At 44.0% G+C, this 25107-nt stretch overlaps 1 protein-coding gene across 1 annotated transcript in view; it reads right to left on the reverse strand.

Moving 5' to 3' along the window:
* The window catches only part of dnah1 (dynein, axonemal, heavy chain 1), a 697254-nt gene that overhangs the window by 581740 nt on the left and 90407 nt on the right, over positions 1-25107 (reverse strand). Inside the window, exons 14-16 of the mRNA XM_068051405.1 lie at positions 18428-18653; positions 17381-17500; positions 10170-10252 (exon numbers count right to left, since the gene is read on the reverse strand). Of these exons, the coding sequence (XP_067907506.1) occupies positions 10170-10252; positions 17381-17500; positions 18428-18653 (429 nt within the window). The remainder of the gene's footprint in view (positions 1-10169; positions 10253-17380; positions 17501-18427; positions 18654-25107) is intronic.

Consider the following 25107-nt stretch of genomic DNA (forward strand, 5'->3'; position numbering starts at 1 on the left):
CAGGGAACCCTGGATGTCAAGGGATATAGAGGATTGGATAAGGAAAAAAAGGAGGCTTATGGCAGATTCAGAGGGTTGAAAACAGCAGAGGCCCTAGAGGAGTATAGGAAGTGTGGGGGGTGGGGGGGGGGATATTTAAAAAAATAATTAGGAGTGCAAAGGGTGGGGGGGGGGGGGGGCATGAAAAAACACTGGCGGACAAGATAAAGGAAAATCCCAAGGCATTTTATAAGTATATTAAGGGCAAGAGGATAACCAGGGAAAGAGTAAGGCCCATTAGGGACCAAAGTGGCAATCTGTGTGTGAGCCGGTGGACATAGGTGAGGCTTTGAATGATTACTTTTCAGCTGAGTTCACTATGGAGAAGGATGATGTAGGTGTAGCAATCAGGGAGGGGGATTGTGATATACTTGAACATATTAGCATTGAAAGGGAGGAGGGATTAGTGGTTTTAGCAGGCTTAAAAGTGGATAAATCCCCCGGCCCAAATGAGATGTATCCCAGGCTGCTCTGTAAGGCAAGGGAGGAGATTGCAGGGGCTCTGACACAAATTTTCAAATCCTCTCTGGCCACAGGAGAGGTGCCAGAGGACTGGAGGACAGCGAATGTGATACCATTATTCAAGAAAGGTAGTAGGGATAAACCAGGTAATTACAGGCCAGTGAGTTTAACATCAGTGGCAGGGAAACTATTGGAAAAAATTCTGAGGGACAGGTTTAATCTCCACTTGGAGCGGCAGGGATTAATCAAGGATAGTCAGCAAGGCTTTGTCAGGGGGAGATCATGTCTAACAAATTTGATTGAATTTTTCGAGGTGGTGACTAGATGTGTAGATGAGGGTAAAGCAGTTGATATAGTCTACATGGACTTCAGTAAGGCTTTTGATAAAGTCCCGCATGGGAGGCTGGTCAAGAAGGTAAGAGCCCATGGGATCCAAGGCAATCTGGCAAATTGGATCCAAAATTGACTTAGAGGAAGGAGGCAGAGGGTGACGGTCGAGGGTTGTTTTTGCGATTGGAAGCCTGCGACCAGTGGTGTAGTGCAGGGATCAATGCTGGGACCCTTGCTGTTTGTAGTGTACATTAATGATTTAGACGTGAATATGGGAGGTATGATCAGTAAGTTTGCAGATGACACGAAAATTGGTGGTGTCATAAATAGTGAATAGCAAATAGATTACAGGACGATATAGATGGGCTGGTAAGATGGGCAGAGCAGTGGCAGATGGAATTTAATCCTGAGAAGTGCGAAGTGATGCATTTTGGGAGGACTAACAAGGCAAGGAAATATACAATGGATGGTAGGACCCCAGGAAGTACAGAAGGCCAGAGGTACTTTGGTGTACTTGGCTGTAGATCACTGAAGGCAGAAGCACAGGTAGATAAGATGGTTAGGAAGGCATATGGGAAACTTGCCTTTATTAGCCGAGGCATAGAATATAAGATTATGATGGAGCTGTATAAAATGCTAGTTCGGCCACAGCTGGAGTCCTGCGTACAGTTCTGGTCGCCACACTACAGAAAGGATGTGATTGCACTGGAGAGGGTGCAGAGGAGATTTACCAGGATGGTGCCTGGGCTGGAGCATTTCAACTATGAAGAGAGACTCGATAGGCTAGGGTTGTTTTCCTTAGAGCAGAGAAGGCTGAGAGTGGACCTGATTGAGGTATACAAAATTATGAGGGGTATAGATAGGAAGAAACGTTTTCCCTTAGTAGTGGCGTCAATAACCAGGGGCTTAGATTTAAGGTAAAGGGCAGGAGGTTTAGAGGGGATTTGAGGAAAAAAAAATTTCACCCAGAGGGTGGTTGGAATCTGGAACATGCTGCCTGAAAGGGTGGTAGAGGCAGGTACCCTCACAACATTTAAGAAGTATTTAAATGAGCACTTGAAACGCCATAGCATACAAGGCAACAGGCCAAGTGCTGGAAAATGGGATTAGAATAGTTAGGTGCTTGATGGCCGGCACGGACACGATGGGCTGAAGGGCCTGTTTCTGTGCAGTATAACTCTCTGACTCTATCTAACCAGTGGAGAGTTTTCCCCTGATTCCCATTCACTCCAGTTTTGCTAGGGCTCCTTGATGCCACATTTGGAAAAATGCTACCATGATGTCAAGGGCAGTCACTCTCACCTCACCTCTGGTGTCAGCTCTTTTGTCCATATTGGGGCCAAGACTGTAATGTCAGGAGCTGAATGGTCCTGGTGGAACCCAAACTGAGCGTCAGTGAGCAGGTTATTGCTAAATAAGTGGCACTTGATAGCACAGTCAACAACACCTTCCATCACTTTGCTGATGATCGAGAGTAGACTGATGGGACAATAATTGGTTGGGTTGGATTTGTCCTGCTTTTTTTGCACAGAACATACCTGGGCAATTTTCCACATTACCGGGTAGATGCCACTGGTGAAGTTGTACTGGAACTGTTTGGCTAGGGGCGCGGCTAGTTCTGGAGCACAAGTCTTCAGTACTATTGCCGGAATGTTGCCAGGGCCCATAGCCTTTGCAGTATCCAGTGCTTTTAGCCGTTTGTTAATATCATGTGGTGTGAATTGAATTGGCTAAAGACTGGCATCGGTGATGCTGAGGACCTCAGGAGGAGACCAAGATGGATCATCCACTCGGCACTTCTGACTGAAGATGGTTGCAAATGCACTGATGTGCTGGGCTTCCCCATCATTGAAGATGGGGATATTTGTGGAGCCTCCTCCTCCTGATAGTTGTTTAATTGTTGACCACCATTCACGACTTGATGTGGCCCATAGCCCGTTTGTTGTGGGATCTGGCATACTGCTTCCGCTGTTTGGAATGCATATAATCCTGTGTTGTAGCTTCACTGGGTTCGCACCTCATTTTTCAGATGCCTGGTGCTGCTCCTGGCATGCCCTCCTACACTTCTCACTGAACCAGGGTTGGTCCCCTGGCTTGGATGCTAATGGTAGATTGTGGGATATGCTGGGCCATGAGGTTGCAGATTGTGGTTGAATACAATTCTGCTGCTGCTGATGGCCCACAGCGCCTCATGGATGCCCAGTTTTCTAGAATTCTCTTACTTTGTTGCAAATCATTCTACATATATTATCAGCACAAACAATTCAATAATGCACAGAAATCAGTGGTCTGAATTTTACACGTCCAACACCGAGATCGGGGCAGACGTAAACAATGGCAATCCGCCCATGTGGACCACTTGTCATGGAGCCACTGCGATATTAAGCACGGCAGCTCATTTAAATGGCCAAGGCGAACCATCCACCCGCCCCAATGATGTGGAGGGGGCAGGCGGTCCATCCTCGGAAAGGCATCAGGCGCCATTGCGTAGGTGCCAACACCATTTCTAAAGGGCTTCGAGCCCTTCCATTTCGTTTAAATATTTAAATATATAGCCATTTTCAATTTAACTTTAAAAATTTAATAAATGTTTCTAGCCACTCTCTCACCCCTCCCAATAATGGTACAGTTCATTCCTTGCCCTCTCCCCACAAAAATACTTGCCTTGTGTACCTGACCTTCCCCACCCCTCCTCCAAAGTTGACAAACTTTTATCTTTTATCCTTCCCACCATCCCCTACACCAATCATATTAGTTTGACCCCACTCTCCCCCTCCCACACTGAAATACTTACCTGCTTCCCTCTCCTACCAGTGTCCTGCATAGGACCTCCGGCTGGACATCCGAAGGAGCGTGAGTGCTGGCCACCGGCACTAATATCCGTGCAGCATGGACGGTGGGAGCGCGGTGCTCATTAAAATGTTTTGCATCTGTAGATTTGGCTCCTGTTGCCAAGCAGTGGGGGGGCCACCACGAGGTCTCGCCCCCACTGGCAATATCGGGCCAGGCCTTACCAGCGTTGAGGTCGGTGGTGGGCCTCTGCCAGAGACATTTTCCGGCTCGCCCCCGGCCACAACCCCCGACGTCGCGGGGGGGCTGTAAAATGCAGCCCAGTATGTCGGCCCCTTTTTTTTGTCATTGTCCCATCGTTTCTTGATGGTTTCAGATCCTGTCTGAAACAGATGAAGCATTTGAGGAATATAAAGACTAGGAAGGAACTTAAGCAAGGAGTCAGGAGGGCTAAAAGGGGTCATGAAAAGTCATTGGCAAACAGGATTAAGGAAAATCCCAAGGCTTTCTATACGTATATAAAGAGCAAGAGGGTAACCAGGGAAAGGGTTGGCCCACTCAAGGACAGAGATGGGAATATATGCGTGGAGCCAGAGGAAATGGGTGAGGTGCTAAATGAGTACTTTGCATCAGTATTCACCAAGGAGAAGGACTTGGTGGATGATGAGCCTAGGGAAGGGAGTGCAGATAGTCTCAGTCATCTCATTATCAAAAAGGAGGAGGTGTTGGGTGTCTTGCAAAGCATTAAGGTAGATAAGTCCCCAGGGCCTGATGGGATCTACCCTAGAATACTGAGGGAGGCAAGGGAAGAAATTGCTGGGGCCTTGACAGAAATCTTTGCATCCTCATTGGGTACAGGCGAGGTCCCAGAGGACTGGAGAATAGCCAATGTTGTTCCTTTGTTTAAGAAGGGTGCTAAGGATAATCCAGGAAATTATAGGCTGGTGAGCCTTACGTCAGTGGTAGGGAAACTATTAGAGAGGATTCTACGGGACAGGATTTACTCTCATTTGGAAACAAACTTATTAGCAAGAGACAGCATGGTTTTGTGAAGGGGAGGTCGTGTCTTACTAATTTGATTGAGTTTTTTGAGGAAGTGACGAAGATGATTGATGAGGGAAGGGCGGTGGATGTTTTCTATATGGACTTTAGTAAAGCCTTTGACAAGGTCCCGCATGGCAGACTGGTGCAAAAGGTGAAGTCACACAGGATCAGAGGTGAGCTGGCAAGATGGATACAGAACTGGCTCGGTCACAGAAGACAGAGGGTAACAGTGGATGGGTATTTTTCTGAATGGAGGGATGTGATTAGTGGTGTTCCGCAGGGATCTGTGCTAGGACCTTTGCTGTTTGCAGTATATATAAATGATTTGGAGGAAAATGTAGCTGGTCTGACTAGTAAGTTTGCGGACGACACAAAGGTTGGTGGAGTTGAGGATAATGATGAGGATTGTCAGAGGATACAGCAGGATATAGATCGGTTGGAGACTTGGGCGGAGAAATGGCAGATGGAGTTTAATCTGGACAAATGTGAGGTAATGCATTTTGGAAGGTCCAATGACAGAACCCTTAGGAGTATTGACAGGCAGAGAGATCTGGGCGTACAGGTCCACAGGCCACTGAAAGTGGCAATGCAGGTGGATAAGGTAGTCAAGAAGGCATACGGCATGCTTGCCTTCATCGGTCGGGGCATAGAGTATAAAAATTGGCAAGTCATGTTGCAGCTGAACAGAACCTTAGTTAGGCCACACTTAGAATATTGCGTGCAATTCTGGTCGTCACACTACCAGAAGGACGTGGAGGCTTTGGAGAGGGTACAGAGGAGGTTTACCAGGATGTTGCCTGGTCTGGAGGGCATTAGCTATCAGGAGAGGTTGGGAAAACTCGGATTGTTTTCACTGGAACGACGGAGGTGGAGGGGCGACATGATAGAGGTTTACAAAGTTATGAGCGGCATGGACAGAGTGGATAGTCAGAAGCTTTTTCCCAGGGTGGAAGAGTCAGTTACTAGGGGACATAGGTTTAAGGTGCGAGGGGCAAAGTTTAGAGGGGATGTGCGAGGCAAGTTTTTTACAGAGAGGGTGGTGAGTGCCTGGAACTTGTTGCCAGGGGAGGTGGTGGAAGCAGATACGATAGCGACATTTAAGAGACATCTTGACAAATATATGAATAGGAAGGGAATAGAGGGATATGGGCCCCGGAAGTGCAGAAGGTGTTAGTTTAGGCAGGCATCAAGATCGGTGCAGGCTTGGAGGGCCGAATGGCCTGTTCCTGTGCTGTACTGTTCTTTGTTCTTCCTGTTTCTCACTACTCTCTCTGTGATAGGGATTTGTGAAGTGCCTAGCTGATGCTTAGCTGCAGGAAACATTGGAGATTGAGGTGGATGATCATAGGAGTGCACACATCACAGGTGACTAGTTAAGTACTGAACAGACAAACATGAAAGCAGACAGAATAGTGTCAATCAGTTCATTGACGCCTTAAATGATACTTGTTTGAATTCCAGCATCAACTGCTTGGAGATCAGAAGAGCTACTCCACTCTGTTGCCCTAAGTATTGTCGTTAGAAGCTATCACTGTTCATCATTCTTCTGTTGGGAGAGCTTCCACTGCCGATCATTCGGGAACTGCCACATGCTCCAGTTTGTGTTCCCCACAGGGCTACATATGGCAGTGTGAAACCAGGCAATTGCACCGTGCATCTGGGGAATTCCTGCAACTCACAAAGCTGACAACCTTCTCATGTTAATCTGCTAGGTCCATACCATTGGTTATGAACTGGCTGCTCTCACAAACAATGCACTGGTCACTTTATCATAGAATAAAGGAGGCTATTGGGCCCATCATGTCAGTGCTGACCCTCTGAAGGAGCAATTCATCTCGTGCCACTCTCCCACCTTCTCCCCTTAGCCCTGCACATTCTTCCTTTTCAGATAATAATCCAATTCCCTCTTGAATGTCTCTGTTGAACCTGCCTCCACAACATTCTCAGGCAGAGTTTTCCAGACCCCAACCACTCGCTGCGTGAAAACGTTTTCCCAATGTCACCATTGCTTCTTTTGCCAATTACCTTAAATCTGTGCTCTCTGGTTCTCAATTTTTCCACCAATGAAAACAGTTTCTCCCTATCTACTCTGTCCAGACCTCTCATGATTTTAAATACCTCTATCAAGTCCCCTCTCAACCTTCTCTTTTCCAAGGAAAGCAGTTCCAACTTCTCAAATCTATCTACATAACTGAAGTTCCTCATCCCTGGAACCATTCCTGTGAATCTTATCTGCACTTTCTCTCACGCCTTCACATCCTTCTTAAAGTGTGGTTCCCTGAACTGGATGCAATAATCTGGTTGAGGCTGAACCATTATTTTATACAAGTTTAACATAACTTCCTTGTTTTTGTACTCTATACCCCTATTGATAAAGCATAGGAAGCTACATGCTTCACTAACTGTGCTCTCAACTTGTCCTGCAACCTTCAATGGTTTATGCACATATGCACCCAGGTCCCTCTGCTCCTGCACCCCCTTTAGAATTGTACCTTTTATTTTATATTCTACCAAAATGAATCACTTCACACTTTCCTGCATTAAATTTCATCAGCCACTTGTCCGCCCATTCCACTAACCTATCTCTGTCCCCTGGACGTTCTACTCTATCCTCCTCACAGTTCATAATACTTCAAAGTTTTGTATCATCTGCAAATTTTGTAATTGTGCCCTGTACACCAAGGTCTAGGTCATTAATATGTATCAGGAAGAGCAGGGGTCTGAACACCAATGTCTGGCGAACTCTACTATCAACCTTCCTCCAGCCCAAAAAACAACCATTAACCACTACCCTCTGTTTCCTGTTACTCAGCCAATTTTGTATCCATGTTGCTACCGTCCCTTTTATTCCATGGGCTTTACGTTGCTCACAAGTCTGCTGTGCGGCACTTTATCAAATGCCTTTTGGAAGTCCTTATACACATCAACGGCATTACCCTCAAAGACCCTCTCTGTTACCTCACCAAAAAACTCAAGCAAGTTAGTTAAACATGATTTGCCCTTAACAAATCCATGCTGGCTTTCTTTAATTAATGCACACTTGTCCAAGTGACTATTAATTTTGTCCTAAATTATTGTTTCTAGAAGCTTCCTCACCACCGCGGTTAAACTGACTGGCCTGTAGTTGCTGGGCTTATCTTTACACCTTTTTTGACCAAGGGTGTTATGTTTGCAATTCTCCAGTCCTCTAGCACCTGAGTCTAAAGGAGATTGGAAAATTATGGCCAGTGCTTCTGCAATTTGCACTCTCACTTCCCTCAGTATCCGTAGATGCATCTCACCCAGTCCTGGTGCTTTATCAACTTTAAGTACAGACAGCCTATCCAATACCTCCTCCTTATCAATTTTAAACACTTCACGTGTCTGAACTATCTTTCAGCATGTCCTGTGCAGCATCTTCTTCCTTGGTAAAGACAAATGCAAAGTATTCATTTAATACCTCAGCCATGCTGCTGCCTCCATGTGCAAATCCTCTTTTTGGTCCCTCATTGGCCCCACTCCTCCTTTTGCCACCCTTTTACTATTTATATGCCTACAGAAGACTTTTGGATTCCCTTTTATGTTAGCTGCCAGTCTCTTCTCATACTCTCTTTTTGCTTCTCTTATTTGCTTTTTTTAATTCCCCTCTGAACCTTCTATATTCAGCCTGGTTCTCAGTTGTGTTATCCACCTGACATCTGTCATAAGCATACTTTTTCTTCTTCATCTTAATCTCTATCTCTTTTGTCATCCAGGGAGTTCTGGATTTGTTTGCCCTACCTTTCCCCTTCGTGGGAATATACCTTGACAGTGCCCAAACTATTTCTGCTTTAAACCTGGTGGGCAGCCAATTGCTTAATGTTGGAAATGCCCCTGTTGCCGTCTGAAAGAATCCAATGGCATACTGTTTGAGTAGCACTGTGATTTTGAAAGAGGTAACATGCATGCATCTGATGGGTGTAGGCTCCACATCTTGAGCTTCAAAAATGGCGCAGCGCATGCGCGAAATGTGTGCCGCTGAGCCGCCACAATATTTAGTGCGACGGCTCATTTATATGGAGGGGGCGGAATGCCCACCCCCAATGACATAGAGGGGGCCAGTGCTCCATCCCCAACAACGGCGTCCAGCGCCACCTCGCCCTTCAACCCCTTCCCACCATCCCCTCAGCCAATACAAAGTGGTTTCCCCGTTTCCCGCCCCCACCCTGATAATTTCACTCCAACCCCCATCCCCAGCAGTGTCACGCCTCGGAACTCAGAATATCGCCGTGGGATGGCCGCCGGGACAAGGTGAGTTCATTTACATTCATTAACCTTTATTAACATATTGAAATGAAGGCCCCACCAACGAGCGGCATGGGGGGTCACACCAAAGCCTCACCGCCACCAGTAAAATGCAGTGGGGCCTTCTCGGTGTTGGGGGTACTGGTGTCAGGAGGCCCCACAAGGACATCTCCTGGAAGAATTTTCCATGCCCCTTGCTATGTTCCCCAACATTGGAGGGCTCATAAAATTCAGCCCTTTGTCTCTTGTTTGAAACCCGTATCAAAAAAATCAAACTTTCATCAGGTGGGCTGTGTTGCCGTTAAAATATTACAATTGTTTCTCCCAAAACCATGCCCCCTACCCCAACCACAATAATTTTAATTATTCTCTGCTTCAGTTTACTGAAAGCCATGGGTTCAGTGAGGGGCCTGATGATCATACCATACAACCATATGAATTAGGAGCAGAAGTAGACCATTCAGCCCGTACAGCCTGCTCTGCCATTTAATAAGATCATGGCTGATCTTTTTCTGTCTTGAATTCTACACTGCCATCTACCCCCGATAATCTTTGATTCCCTTGCCTAACAAGAATCTATCTACCTCCACCTTAAAAATATTCAATGACCCCCGCCTCCACCACCTTCTGAGGCAGAGAATTCCAAAGTCGCATAACCCTCTGAGAGAAAATATTTCTCCTTGTCTCTGTCCTCAAAGGACGGCCACTAATTTTAAAACAGTGCTCCCTAGTTCTGGACTCACCCACAAGAGGAAACATCCCCTCCACATTAACCCTGTCAAGACCGTTCAGGATCTTATATACTTAATCAAGTCTCCCCTCACTCTTCTAAACTCTAGTGAAAACAAGCCCAGTCTGTCCAACCTTTCTTCATAAGCTTATTCCAGGTATCAATCTAGTAAACTTCCTCTGAACTGCTTCCAATGCATTCATATTCTTCCTTAAATAAGGAGACTAAAACTGCACACAGTACTCAACATGTGGTCTCACCAATGCCCTATATAACTGAGCCTCTTCTTACTCTTCTGCATTTGCTGCTGTTGAGTCAGTCAGAAAGAGAAATAACTGGGGTAGATTCTCCACTGAACAATATAGGCAATGGCAGGCGGGTACCAACCTGTGTCATACCACTTCACAGTACAAGTTATTGGAGTATGACCCTCAGCAGGTGCCAGATGGAAATTATTACAGTTTTTATACAATTCAGGGTTCACAATACCTTCAAAACTTGTAGTACTTACTTAGCTTCAAAATCATCATCAGTAAGATTGTAGTAGAATTCATCAAAGATATCATAATCAACTAAGATTTTGTTTGTTATTTCCTGTAGCAGAAATAATAAATAAAAATTAATAAAATCCTCAAGTGCTATTTATTTTTGAAACTTATTCAACAGTGCAACAGTAAGTCATTTTCTTAAATAAACCCGTGAAGCTGGTACCCATGGATTAGGGAATAAAAGCAATGAGTGTTGTATTACTGAGCCATATTGACTGGAAGGTCCAAGGTTAATCCCTCGTCTGTGCTAAACTAGTTCTTCTCAGCATTAGGAGGCAACAATTATCCTCTGTGCCCCTAAGCTAGACAGAGGAAAATCAGACAGGATTGTTGCTTCTGGCTGTAATACAATGATCCCCTCTGGAAAGTGCACATGAACGCTGTGGGAGCACAGATCAAGTTGGACTATGTATGCCTCCGTGGTTAAATAGCCTGCCAACGCGTTACTGTGTAGGCTTACAGATAAAGAATGGTTAAAGTACTGGAAGACTACCTCAGACTGTGTAAGTACACCCCAAATTTGAAACAGATATTAGAAAAAACATCTCGGGGCTGATTTTAATTCCTGATGCTGATGGTAACCAGGGATCGTGGATTGATCGCATGTTATATGCCCGGATTTTCATTTCCATCGAAGCTATTGGACAGCAGAATTAGGTGGCATATAATGGGCAGCTGCTTCAGAACACCCAGTTTGCACCCTTGACGAAAGTGAAAATGAGACACTTTACAAAATAGATGAAAAATGTTTGGGCTAATCTTACAGTCACGGCATAAGAGTCAAAGGGGCTATATTCTTGGGATAGGAGAAGGCAAAACGGGATGGATCATATTTGGGGATCCTTTGGTCCCATCTCCTTACATTTAACAGCATCTTTGGAGGTGTGCCTGGGGATGTTTCTGGGCATCACACCCTCCATCAGCAGAGCAGAAGATGTGCCTGTTGAGAGCAGGCATAGAATCTGTACACAGTCTTCCCAAGACCCCAAAACTATTTCCTGGCTTAATTAGGGAGAAGGCCTTTGGGGGAAGCAGGCATGCCAACCACACAAACTCTTAAACATCAAGAGATTTGGTATAAAAATCGTGAGTTACAATGTTTATCAGACATAAACCAACATAGATTGACAGTTGGTTTATCAACTTCATTAACAGCTTATTTAATCTCTAACAGGTCAGAGCTCTTTAGAAAATCTATATTACTGCATCTGAAAATGCTCTACAAAAAACTTTTTATAAATCAATTATGCATTCTGTCTCAACAATCTGAGGGTTATGTCTTATGAGGAAAGGTTGAACAGGTTGGGCCTATACTCATTGGAGTTTAGAAGAATGAGAGGTAATATTATTGACACATATAATATTCTGAGAGGGCTTGACAGGGTAGATGATGAGAAGATGTTTCCCCTCGTGGGGGAATCTAAAACTGGGGGCACAGTTTCAGAATTAGGGGTCTCCCATTTAAGACAGAGAAGAGGAGAGATTTCTTCTCTCAGAGGGTGATTAATCTTCAGAATTCTCTAACCTAGACAGCAGTGGAGGCTGGGTCATTGAATATATTCAAGGCTGGGTTAGATTTTTGATCTGCAAGGAGGTCAAGGGTTATGGGGAGCAGGTAGGAAAGTGGAGTTGAGGCCACGATAAGATCAGCCATGATCTTATTGAATGGCAGAGCAGGCTCGAGGGGCCAAATAGCCTATACTGCTCCTATTTCTTATGTTCTTACCTGCCTAGTTTGTTTGTGGAGTTGGCGAATGAGGCAGCTTTCTGAAGGATATTCTATTTTGATTGACAGTTTTGTAACTATAAACTTCCTAAAATCAGGCGGAGTGATAACATGCAAACCATATCAGTCCTTCTGCACATGTGCACCCATTTCAGGGCTGCACATGTGTACTTGATCAGTCTAGCCCGTACGTGCACCTAGACTCCGGACAGCCAACTGTAGAGGAAACCGGAAACAGGGCCCATCAAAGTATGTTGCTTTGCCAAGCCTGAAGTTGCTTTGCTGCCTGCCTTGCCTGGACACTGAAGCCTGTGGAACCTGAAGCTGCTTGCTACATGCCTTGCCTGTGCCCTGCCTTGATCCTGAATCACAGTAGTGAAAGTATTAGGAAGCCATTAATCACTACAGTGACTAATGCAGCAATCAATCCACAATCAACTTATGTGTAGCACTACAAATTGCAAGCAAACAACTCACCAACCATACTAATAGCTATCATGGATTACTATTGAGGTTAACATACAACTGAATCAGAAGATCTCAGGTTCAAATCCCACTCCAGGCCTTGAGAACTAAGTTTATACTTCCATGCAATAGTGCTGTATTTGGGAATTTATTGTTATTCTTTCACGGGATGTGAGTGTCGCTGGCTAGGCCAGCACTTATTACCCATCCCTAATTGCCAGATGAACATAAAGATCTTATTCCTGTCTTGTCTTCGAAGAAGCACAGGGGAGTTCCCCTGACGAACATACTTCTCTCAAGCAACACCATCAACAGCTATTCAGTCCTCCCAGTTGATTTTGGCAGGACCTTGCTATGCCTAGTTAGTTGCCATATTTGCCCAAATAATAACAGTGAATGACATTCAAGAAGTAATTGATTGTGATTACTTTGAGATAAGGTGCTCATCCAGTGCAAGCCCTTTCTCTTTCACATAGTTATTCTGGTCACTGTGGCACAAGCTTTCATCTACTTGGCTGAGGTAATCGTTTCCAGGCATGTGCATGGAGGGGTAGAGTCTGAAATGTGGTTGAAGTAAACTGTTACAGATGACCACAACTCACACAAATGGGGAAAACATTCATGTAATTATATATATATTTTTTTTAAGTGGACTTCTTCAAAATAAGCTTCACTGTTCATGAAGGGTAAATACAAAATTTGCAATTTGAGTGAAGGGTAAGGAGATACGAAGTTTAAGCACGACATCCTAGCACCTGGAATCGTCATGAAATATATAATGGATTACAGTTTATATAATTCTCGTGTTACATAATAATCCCAACGGAATTTTTGGTAAGGACAGGAGTTCTTACAAGACGAAGTCAGACACGGATTTTGTAGTAGCTCACCACCACTTTCTCAAGGGCAGTTAGGGATAGGCAACAAATGTTGGCCTTGACAGCAATGCTCACATCCCATGAAAGAATAAAAAAAGGTACTGAACTACACATCACAGCACCTAGGGGACAACACATATGACTTGCGATGAGAGAAGTATTTGGTATCCTTATGCTATGGTAGCTTCATGTTGCTAGAGGTTGCCCAAGGCTTATTAAATGATAGAGCTACAATGTACAATGATTTATCCCCATCTGATCTAATGAATTGTTGAACTGTTGAATTGCTGAACTGTTGAATTGTCTGTGGCAGTCTAAGATCCCAGGTTTAGCAAAGCAATGTGCTTCAGTCGCCCCCACTTCTGGTTTCCTCTACAGTCGGCTCTCTGGAGTTTAGGCAGATACACAGGCGCAACTGGTCAAGTGCTCATTTGGAGTACTGAAACAAGTGCTGAAGGACTAATAAAAATCACAAGCTTTCAGACACCCTCATGAGTTCGCAAGAGGATTCATTTTACTTCAAAATAAAGTGGGCATGTATGGGAAAGCAAAAAAAAATTCATCCCTCTTTGGCCCCCCATCAGAGTGACAGAGTGCTCCTGTTCCTCCTGCCCAACATTAAAATTTAAAATAAATCTGTTTGGTGGTGACCACTGGCACATCTACAACAGCAATCCTGAGTGAACCAGGTCTGACACCAGCTCTGGCTCTGCTCAGGGCAGCACAATTTCCCTGAGGAATCCTCAAAAATGCTTTAGGCCCCTCTTTGACACATGCAAAGGGCCTGATGCTTGTTTTAAGCAGCTGAGTCAGATGCCTGAAAATCTTTCAAGGCCACTATGGCATTGGACATTTTCTGGTATCACTGGAACATAGGGCATATGCAATTGGTAATTTTTCCCCATTTTCTGCCCAAAAACAGGTACAACAATGACCAATTTCTAGATCTAAATGTTAACTTTCATGCTGATGATCACTAGCACATTTGTGTTTAACCTTAGAGCATAAACCTGCTTATGTGTGCATCCTATCAGCAGTAAGTCCCCACATATATCTATAAAGTTGTAGAAGGGAATATTTATATCAATGATGCACTTTATGACAGACCCTAAAACCAATGCCATTGTTTATTGTTGTTGATGTGATAATTGACAGCTCTCCGTCATAATACTATACAATAACTGATTCCTGAAATGTCCAAGGTGATTATGAGTAGTGCTTTTCTTTGCTCATGGAAACAATTAAAAAAGGAAATGCAAAGAAACATGTGGAAAAAACACTTCTGCTGTCAGAAAAAGTGAATACACATTAATAAGTTCCTCAAGCGCACACTGGAAATGGAACAGGCTGCAGAGGTGTGGGGATTGGCCTGTACTTCACTGCTGATAATTAACCCAATTCTTCAGTCACTATTAATCTAGACCAATAAAATAGTATAACAGATGTCATAAGTTCATGAACTGATAAGTGGGATATTGGTGTAAATTTACAACCTAGCTCTCCCTGCACAAAGCTTGGTGCGACGCAAACACATATTGGGAATTTTGGCACCGAGGTCAGCATGCCTGCCTTATTTGCCTTTCAGTAGTTTTGATGAACAGAAAGAAAACTAAGCTGCAAGTCGGGTGTGCTGGACTTCCCAAAATATTATTTGAAGTTTTGCTCTGGGATGGGCGGCACAGTGGCGCAGTGGTTAGCACTGCAGCCTCACAGCTCCAGGGACCCGGGTTCGATTCCGGGTACTGCCTGTGGGGAGTTTGCAAGTTCTCCCTGTGTCTGCGTGGGTTTTCTCCGGGTGCTCCGGTTTCCTCCCACAAGCCAAAAGACTTGCAGGTTGATAGGTAAATTGGCCATTATAAATTGTCACTAGTATAGGTAGGTGGTAGGGAAATATAGGGACAGGTGGGGATGTTTGGTAGGAATAGGAGATTAGTGTAGGATTAGTATAAATGGGTGGTTGATGTTCGGCACAGACTCGGTGGGCCGAAGGGCCTGTTTCAGTGCTGTATCTCTAATCTAATCACTAATTCAATGAAACATACTCCCAAATGAGTAAACTAATAGTTTGAGACCAATCTTAACACAGATAGTTACCATTGGAAAGGTTTGTTGTGATAACAGTTAAGATAATATATATATTTTTAAATTTCTCATAAGGCAATAGAATATCTAGTCTTATTTATATCACCATTGTGCAGGCCTGGCCAGTGCCTTTAAGGTAGAATAGAATAGCCCATCAATTTGCTGATGTAACTTTATATCCTCTTCCCCTAGGATGTACAGCATAAAGCTGTGCTCCCAAGCATGCTAGATATATGAATAACTACTATGGATCTGCCTATTCTGACAATTCTACATCTAGGTCTGAAATGGAGTTAATGAGGGGAATTTTAAGCCACCCCCAACCCCACTCCACCCTGCCAAGAGGCACAGGAGACAGGGTTAAAATTTCAAAATCAGCAACCTGACCCCAACCCACCTCCAACGTGCCCACTTTTATCAGAAGTGGATTGCTGTCATCTAAATATTTTAATGAGGCCTTGTGCCTCAGATTTTAGGAGGCTTTCAAGTTTAACGTCTGCGGGTTGGATTTGCCAGGGCTTAGGAAACCTGCCAGCTGGAGGGAGGTGATAAGGGATAGATCCAGCAAGTAAGTGTCTCTCCAGCATTGTTTGCCGGCCAGGAGGAGCAGGAGTGATTCCCTTTGGCCGCCCAAGCAAACCTGTTTCTATCATGATCGGCCAAACCCACCCACTGCGATCTGATCTCCCACCGCAACCCACTCTGCTCACCAGCATTTCTGATCCATCCACCCTCCCCAACCTCCAATCTCCCCTTGCCAGTCTTTCTGGTGTTCCACCCCCCACTCTTCTGATTGCTCCAAAAAAACTATTGAAATTACTTTGAATTGTATCATTGCACTGAGAGATCACTGTGTAAACCTGGTTATTTAATCCTTTACTGAACTATGTATAAACTAGCTAACGAGAAACACCTGAAAGACCTCAACAAGAACAATAGGCACTGGACAAGTTCGAGCCACCCAGCTCAGAAAGAGCTTTCCCAGCTCTGAAGTACCTGATTCCATTCCTGACACTGCTTTTCCCTCTCTCGCTCTCTCTCTCTTTCCCTTTTTTATGTCTCTCACTCCTTTGCTGGTTTTATACTATATGCCTCTGATCCCACCCCTCACCCCAATCTCCAAGCTTCCCAAGACTTTCGATCCACCCCCAGCCCCCAGCTATGGATTACCAGTGCAGGCCTTCCTGCATGGCAGTGAGCCAGCCTCTCAATCTTACTGGCTGCCGGCTGGGAAACAGAGATAAAAAATGTAAATGGGGTCCAGCTGTTAAATTCAGCAGGACCTCTGTGTTTCCTATATTCCCGCTCTGTTCCCACCTCCCTGTAAATAGCAGGCCAACAAGTGAACTATGGAGAAGCTTTAAATGGCCAGCTCATTGAGACATCCTTCCCTACATTAGCTTTAAACAAATCGTTAACAAGGTTAGAGTGGATTTCATTAGTTCATTAGCCCTAATTGCCTAAATTCCATAATTTTTCATTACCACCCACATTGATGCCACTGTTTGCAAACAAAAGGGATTCCAGTCCCATGATGAGATGGCCGAGATCTTAACTTGCTCAAAATCCATTCACTTACACAGAGTTAAAATCTGGCCATCGGGGCTGTGCACAAGGACAGCGAAATGTAAATTGAAGTATGCTCAACTATGTAAAAATTAAGTTAAATAATGAAAAAATCAAATTTAATGTGAAAAGATGACAGGACCAGATAAATTATTTCCTTCGCCCCATCTACAACCCAATGGCTCCTGCACAGCTTGGATGGCACCAGACCACATTTGCTGTCTCGGGTTAGGTGGTGCGGTTAATCAATCTGCAATGAATAGCAGTGATGTGATTATGGGTGACTAGTCTGTGGTTTTACTCAATAGCTGTTTGGATCAAAAAATATTGATGAAGTTTCTCCCAGGAGATTAAATGGGTGTGGAGCATAATCCATGATGGGGTAGACTGTACATGTAAGAAAGGGACTTGATGGGCTGAATGGTCTTTCTTGTTCCATGTTTTTATATATTCATACCTCATTTGTTTTCAGCATTTCAGGAATTTTCTTCATCCATTCCCGGTGGTCTGTCAAGTCTTCAATGGTGTTAGCTTTATCAAACAATTTTCTCGTGATCATTTTAAAATCATCATTGATCTAAAGGATATAAATCACCTTGAATCATTACACAGAAATCAAATAATTCTTCCTCCGATTTTATAAATTGCGTTTTCTGGCTTTCTTAATATCCCTTCTAAATTAAATTGACAGAAAGACAATCTGTTATCAGATCTCCACCAGTAGCACTGAGGGTTCTGCAGGTTGCTTTGCATTCCAATTTTGCTTCCCACCCTAGGAAGAATCTACTTCTAGCCTAAGGCTGCTTTGTATTGGGTCTTAGGCACTGATGGCAGAGAAATAAAGAAATAACTTGGATTTATATAGCAACTTTCAGAATATCCTAAAGCATTTGACATCCAATGAGCTACTTTTGAAGTGTAGTTCTAGTTGTAATGCAGGCTATTTTGCGTATAGCAAGGTCTCACAAACAAGCAATAAATTACCAGAAAATATGTTTTCGCAATACCTATTGAGGGATAAATATTGTCCAGGACAACTCTCCTGATTTTCTTTGAATAGTGTCTGCATATCTTTAACGTCCACCTGAAAGAGCAAACAGGGCGTCTCTCATCTGAAAAGTATCACTCCAATGTGCAGCACGGAGCAGTACTTTGCAAAGAAAATACAGCCACTGGACATTCCTTCTCCTCTAATACTTGACTCTAGTCATTCTAATTCCCTCTGACATCCATTTTTCCATATGTAAACCATCAAAAACTCTTAATTAGATTAGAGCCCATAACACATTCTGAGGTATCTGTTATTTTGTATCTAAACCATGCACTCCCATGTATCTGTTCCATATATAAAGCATTTAGATACCTTAATTTGATTCCAGCCTACAACAAACTCCATTATTCTATGTATAAATAGTTCAAATGAACTATTGGAAATCTGGAATTAAGTGACAACAGTTTTTAGTACCACAGTAAATTAAAGACTGATTTTTTAAAAAATCCTTACTTCTTCCACTTGTGCCTGAAGTTTTTTGGCAAACATTTTCAAGACAGCTTGGGCCAAGTTATTGCATTTCTTGGCAAGGGTGGTCCGCAATAATTCCACACTGATAACAAAGGGTCCAATGATGATCGTGCTAGGAATCGTTTTCTCTATGTATTTTTTCTTCTTCAAATGCCGCTCCACTTCTAGTTTCACCTCATGAACTGTTGAATCCTGATTGCTAAAGGCACTACAGTTTGTAACACAAACAATTAAAAAGTGCAGATATTGGAAACTTAAAATATCATCTGAGATACTGCAATAAGTAAAACTACCTTTTGTGGATCTACCCAACCTGTATATGAGACCTTAATTTTTGTATGGGATATACAGGAGCATAGGGAGTAAACCTTTGGCAATGTGGTCGTGTTTCCACCTCAGAGTCAGATGGTGAAGGTTTCAAGTCCCACTTTAGACAGCCCTGGTGAATGAAATACTGGATTGCCATCCAGTGGGAGCCTCGTGTTTAGAGTGATCACTGGCTCAAGAGTAATATCCTGTCTCTGAATCATAAGGATTGGGTTTGGGTCCCACTCCAAACAGCCTTGGCGAGCAGAGTGCTGGCTCTGAATATGGGTTGGTATCCAGAAGAAGTACTTGAATTAGATGGGTATGAGGTGACTTTCCTCCTCATAAAGAGTAGGTGTGACTCTTTAGCTTTGATTGCAATTAACCTATGAGAAGTTACTCTAAAGATAAAAACAAAACATGAGAAAGGCAATGGGAAACCACCTCAGCTACTCTTCCCTAGTGTGAGACTTGAGTTAGAACCCACAGTTTGGGCCGAACACTATAGACAGACAATGGCATAGCATGTTGGTGCTCCAATGCATTGTGTGTTTGGCTGGCATGATATGGGGGTCATGCTTGTAATTCCTCACATGGTGTGCATTCCACTCAATCATGGGAAGGTTGGATGAGCCTCCACACTTCTTAGGAAAAGCCTAGGATGAGAAAAACCATTCAGGATATCACTCAATTATGTCCAATTGTTTTTGTGCTTTCGGGCCATTTAATTTTGTATCATGAAACCCTGTAATTAAAATGTAAGAATTACATAACAATAACGGAATACACATAAAAACTCCCTAGCAGAGTGTAAGATACAAATTAACTGTAATTTGCTGCTGTATTTCAGGAGTGGTTGCAGGAGTCAGAGAGATAAAGCCCTTTGGCCCACCGAGTCTGTGCTGACCAACAACCACCCACTTATACTAATCCTACATTAATCCCATATTCCCTACCACATCCCCACCATTCTCCTACCACCTACCTACACTAGGGGCAATTTACAATGGCCAGTTTACCTATCAACCTGCAAGTCTTTGGCTGTAGGAGGAAACCAGAGCACCCAGCAGAAACCCACACAGTCACAGGGAGAACTTGCAAACTCCGTACAGGTAGTACCCACAACCGAACCCACTGGAGCTGTGAGGCTGTGGTGCTAACCACTGCGCCACTGTGCCACCCCTGAGTCACCCGTGAGTCACTGGAGCTTTGAAGATTGCATATAGCCCATAGTTTAGATCTACTCTTTAACATTAACTTCAACAGGGAAGGAGGCAAAGTCGTTATATAATGAGTTAAAAATTCAAATGCGAAAGTGAAATAAAAATCTCTTATTCCAAAATAATCTCCCTCTATAATTCACTTCACAAACTGTGAGTGAAAAGACTGGGAGAAAGAACCACTTCATGGGCTTCCACCAATGCTGCTTTGAAAGGAGAAGCATCAGGCCTCTACATGGTACCTCCCCTCAACACTGCAGCAGAGATCAAAAATGCAGCAAAGCTGTGGATTAAGCCGGCATCTTACCACTTGTGATGCTTTCTGTATGTAGGTATTTCAATGGCCCTAATATTTGCAGCAGGTCAGAAAAGTGCGGGGTGGGATTATAGCAGCTGGTAAACTTAGGTATTGCAGCGATCTTGCCAAATTTAATGGCAGGACCACATTTGAGTTTCCTGAGAGGCTGATTGGCCATCAGGTAGGATGGCCTGTGCTGAAGGGATGTATCCAAATAATGGAAAAGAAAGGAAAGAAGGAGAGATCACATGAGAGGTGATTTGGAGAGATCATAGGAAGAGGAAATCGCAAGTTGGGGGATATCGTGGAAGAGTTGAAGAGTTCATGGGTCAGGGAGATCACAGTGTGTTGAAGAGATCACGGATCAGGGAGATCACAGGGGTTTGAAGAGATCACGGGTCAGGGAGATCATAGGGGTTGAAGAGATTGCGTTTCAGGGAGATTGTGTGTCGGGAGATCGCAGTGGTTTGAAAAGATCATGAGAGGGAGATTGTGGTGAGGTTGAAGAAATGGCGGGTCATACAAACATACATATTAGAGCAAAAGTAGGCCATTCGGCCCCTCTAGCCCGCTCTGCCATTCAATAAGATCAGGCTGATCTGTTTGTGTTTCAAATTCCACCCCCCCCCCATCTATTCCTGATAATCTTTGATTCCATTGCCTAACAAGAATCTATCTACCCCACCTTAAAATTATTCAATGACCCTGCCTCCACCACCTTCTGTGGCAGAGAGTTCCAAAGTCGCATAACCCTCTAAGAGAAAAACATTCTCCTCATCTCTGTCGTAAAAGGGCGACTCCTAATTTTATAACAGTGCCCCCTAGTTCTGAACTCACCCACAAGAGGAAACATCCCCTCCACATTCACCCTGTCAAGACCATTCAGGATCTTATATACTTCAATCAAGTCTCCCCTCACTCTTCTAAACTCTAGTGAAAACAAGCCCAGTCTGCCCACCCTTTCCTCATAAGACAACCTGCTCATTCCAGGTATCAATCTAGTAAACTTCCTCTGAACCGCTTCTAATGCATTCACATGCTTCGTTAAATAAGGAGACCAAAACTGCACACAGTATTCGAGATGTGGCCTCACCAATGCCCTGTATAAATGAAGCATAACATCCTTATTTTTATTTTCAATTCCTCTCGTAATAAAGGGTAGTATTCCATTAGCCTTCTTTATTACTTGCTGTACCTGCATACTAACTTTTTGTGACTCGTGCACCAGAACACCTAGATCCCTCTGCACCACGAAGTTCTGCAGTAATTTCCCGTTTAAGTAATACTCTGCTTGTTTATTCTTCCTGCCAAAGTGAAGAACTTCACATTTTTCCACATTATACTCCATCTGCCAGATTTTTACCCACTCACTCAAACCATCTATATTGGTCTGCAGTGTTGAAAGAGGAGGTAAGTCAGACATTAGAGGGGTTTAAAAATGATAAAGAGGAAGTATTAGATAGGCTGTCTGTACTTGAAGTGGATAAAGCACAACCGGATGAGATGCATCCAAGGATACTGAAGGAAGTGAGGGTGGAAATCGCAGAGGTACTGGCCATAGTTTTTCACTTGTTCTTAGACTCGGGGGTGGTGCCAGAGGACTGGAGATTTGCAAGCGTTACACCCTTGTTCAAAAAAGGGTGTAAAGATAAGCCTAGCAACTACAGGCCAGTCAGTTTAACTTCGGTGGTGAGAAAACTTTTAGAAAAAATAATTCGGGACAAAATCAGTAGTCAAGTGGACAAATGCGAGTTAGTGAAGGAAAGCCAGCATGGATTTCTTAAGGTAAAATCATGTTTAACTAACTTGCAGGAGTTTTTTGTAGAGGTAACAGAGTTGCTGTTGATGTGGTGTACATGGTCTTTCAAAAGGCATTTGATACATTGCCACACGGCAGACTTGTGAGCAAACTTGCAGCTCATGGAATAGAAGAGATGGTAGCAACATGGATACGAAACTGGCTGAGTGACAGGAAACAAAGAGTAATGGTTAATGGATGTTTTTTGGGCTGGAGGAAGGTTTGTCGTGGAGTTCCCAAGGGATCAGTGTTGGAACCCTTGCTTTTCCTGATATATATTAATGGCCTAGACCATGGTGGACAGGGCACAATTTCAAAGTTTGCAGATGATAGAAAACTTGGAAGCATTGTGAACTGTGAGGAGGATAATGTAGAATTTCAAAAGGACATAGACAAGCTGGTGGAATGGGCAGACAGTTGGCAGATGAAGTTCAATGCAGAGAAATGTGAAGTGTTTCATTTTGATAGGAAGAACATGGAGAGACAATATAGAATAAAGGGTACAATTCTAAACAGGGTGCAGGAGCAGAGGGACCTAGGTGTATATGTGCATAAGTCATTGAAGGTGGCAGGACAGGTTGAGAGAGTAGTTAATAAAGCATGCAGTATCCTAAGCTTTATTAATAGTGGCATAGAGTACAAAAGCAAGGAAGTTATGTTGAACTTGTATAAGACACTAGTTCGGCCTCAGCAGGAGTATTGTGTCCAATTCTGGGCTCCGCACCTGAGGAAAGACGTGAGGATATTGGAGAGAGTACAGATAAAATTCACGAGAATGGTTCCAGGGTTGAGGAATTTCAGTTATGAAGATAGATTGGAGACATTAGGACTGTTTTCCTTGGAGAAGAAAAGGCTGAGAGATGATTTGATAGAGATATTCAAAATCATGAGGGGTCTGGACAGAGTTGATGGAGAGAGACTGTTCCCACCCATGAAAGGATCGAGAACAAGAGGGCACAGATTTAAAGTATCTGGTAAGAGAAGCAAAAGTGACACAAGGAAAAACTTTTTCACACAGCAAGTGGTTAAGGTTCTGGAATGTGCTGCCTGAAACGTGGGGTGGAGGCAGGTTCAATTGAAGCATTCAAAAGGGAATTAGACAGTTATATGAAAAGGAAGGATGTGCAGGGTTACGGGGAGAAGGCAGGGAATGGAACTGAGGAAGTTGCCCTTTCAGAGAGCCAGTGCGAACATGATAGGCCGAACGGCCTCCTTTGCAGCGTAACAATTTTGTGATTCTGCGATTCTGCATAAGCTCCTTATGTCCTCTTCACAACATACTTTCCTACCTATCTTTGTGTCATCTTCAAATTTAGTAACCCTGCCATTGCTCCCCTCATCTAAGTCATTGATATAAATTGGAAAAAGTTGAGGCCCCAGCACAGACCCCTGCGGGACTCCACTCATCACATCCTGCCAATCAGAAAAGGACCCATTTATGCATATTCTCTGTTTTCTGTCAGCCAGACAATTTTCTATCCAAGCTAATATGTTACCCCCTACACCATGGCCTCCTACTTTGCACAAAAACTTTTTATGTCACACCTTGTTAAATGCCTTCTGGAAATCCAAGTACAGTATGTCAACGGGCTCCCCTTTATCCATGGCACATGTTACTTCTTCAAAGAACTCCAATAAATTGGTTAAACATGATTTCCTTTTCACAAAACCATGTTGACTATTCCCGATTACCTTGAGTTTTTCCAAGCGCCCAGCTATAGTCTCCTTAATGATCAATTCTAACACCTTCCCCACGACAGATGTCAAGCTAACTGACCTGTTTTCTGCCTCCCTGTCTTTTTGAATCAAGGGGTTATATTTGCTATTTTCCAGTCTGATGGAACCTTTCCAGAATCTAGCAAATTTTGAGAAACACCAACGCATCTACTAGCTCATTAGCCACCTCTTTTAAGACCCTAGGATGAAGCCATTCAAGACTTGAGGAGTTGGGATGGTGAGATTGCAGTGGGGTTGAAGTGATCATGGGTCAAGGAGATCATGGGATGTTGAAGAAACCACAGGTCAGGGAGATCTTGGTGGAGTTGAAGAGATTGCAGGTTGAGGAGATCACGATGAAGTTGAAGAGACTGCAGGTTGAGAAGGTTGCCAAGGAATTGAAAAGATTATGGATCAGGTGGGTGGTCGCAGGGGAAGGGGTTGAAGAGAGGGCGGGTCAAGGTAGACCGCAGTGAGATTCGTAAAATCGCAGATCAGGAAGATTGTGGTGGGGTAGAAGAGATTGCTGGTCATGGACGTTGTGGGTTAGGAAGATTGCAAGGAGCTTTGAAGAGATTGCAAGGGAGATTGTGGGTCAGCAAGATTGCAGTGGGTTGCAGGTTGGGCAAATGCCAGGGAGTTGAAAAGATTGTGAGTGTGGAGGGAGATCGAATGGGAGGGGGTTGAAGATATTGCAGGCTGGGGCAAATCATTGGAGGGGGCGCTTGAACAGATTGCAGGTCAGGTGAGATCACATAGGGGGGTTTGTGGGTAGGGGGAGATCATGGGTTGGGGAGAATTCAGGGGATATTGCGATTGAGGGTGATAATGGGTTGGGGGGAGAACATGGGTTGGGGGAGATGGCAGGTTGGGAAGAGACCATGGGGTAGGGACATTACAGATCATTGAATTAAATTGTGGGTCGGGGAAGATTGCAGGTCAGGGGAGATCGCAGGTCGGCAGAGATTGTGGGTTGGGGAGAGACGGTGGATTTGGGAGAGATCAGGGACATCGCTGAGTGGGGGAATCATTGGTCAAGGGGAGTTCACATGTTAGTGAGAGATCCTGGGTCAGGGGAAGATCAGGGGAGCGATTGAAGAGACTGCAGGTCCCTGGAGATGATGGGTTGGGAGGAGATTACCAAGGGATTGAAGAGATTTTGGATTGGGGTGAGATCATGAGACAGGAGCAAGGGGGTGGTTCGCCAATCGTGCTGATGCAAGCAGGTTTGCCGATGAAACTGGAATGAAGCACTCTTGCTCCTGCTGTTCCCCACCAGTGCTGGAAAGGCACATACCAGCCGGATTCAGCCATTTTTACTTCA

This window comes from Heterodontus francisci, chromosome 19 (assembly GCF_036365525.1).
Source record: "Heterodontus francisci isolate sHetFra1 chromosome 19, sHetFra1.hap1, whole genome shotgun sequence".
In the NCBI taxonomy this organism is placed as follows: Eukaryota; Metazoa; Chordata; class Chondrichthyes; order Heterodontiformes; family Heterodontidae; genus Heterodontus; species Heterodontus francisci.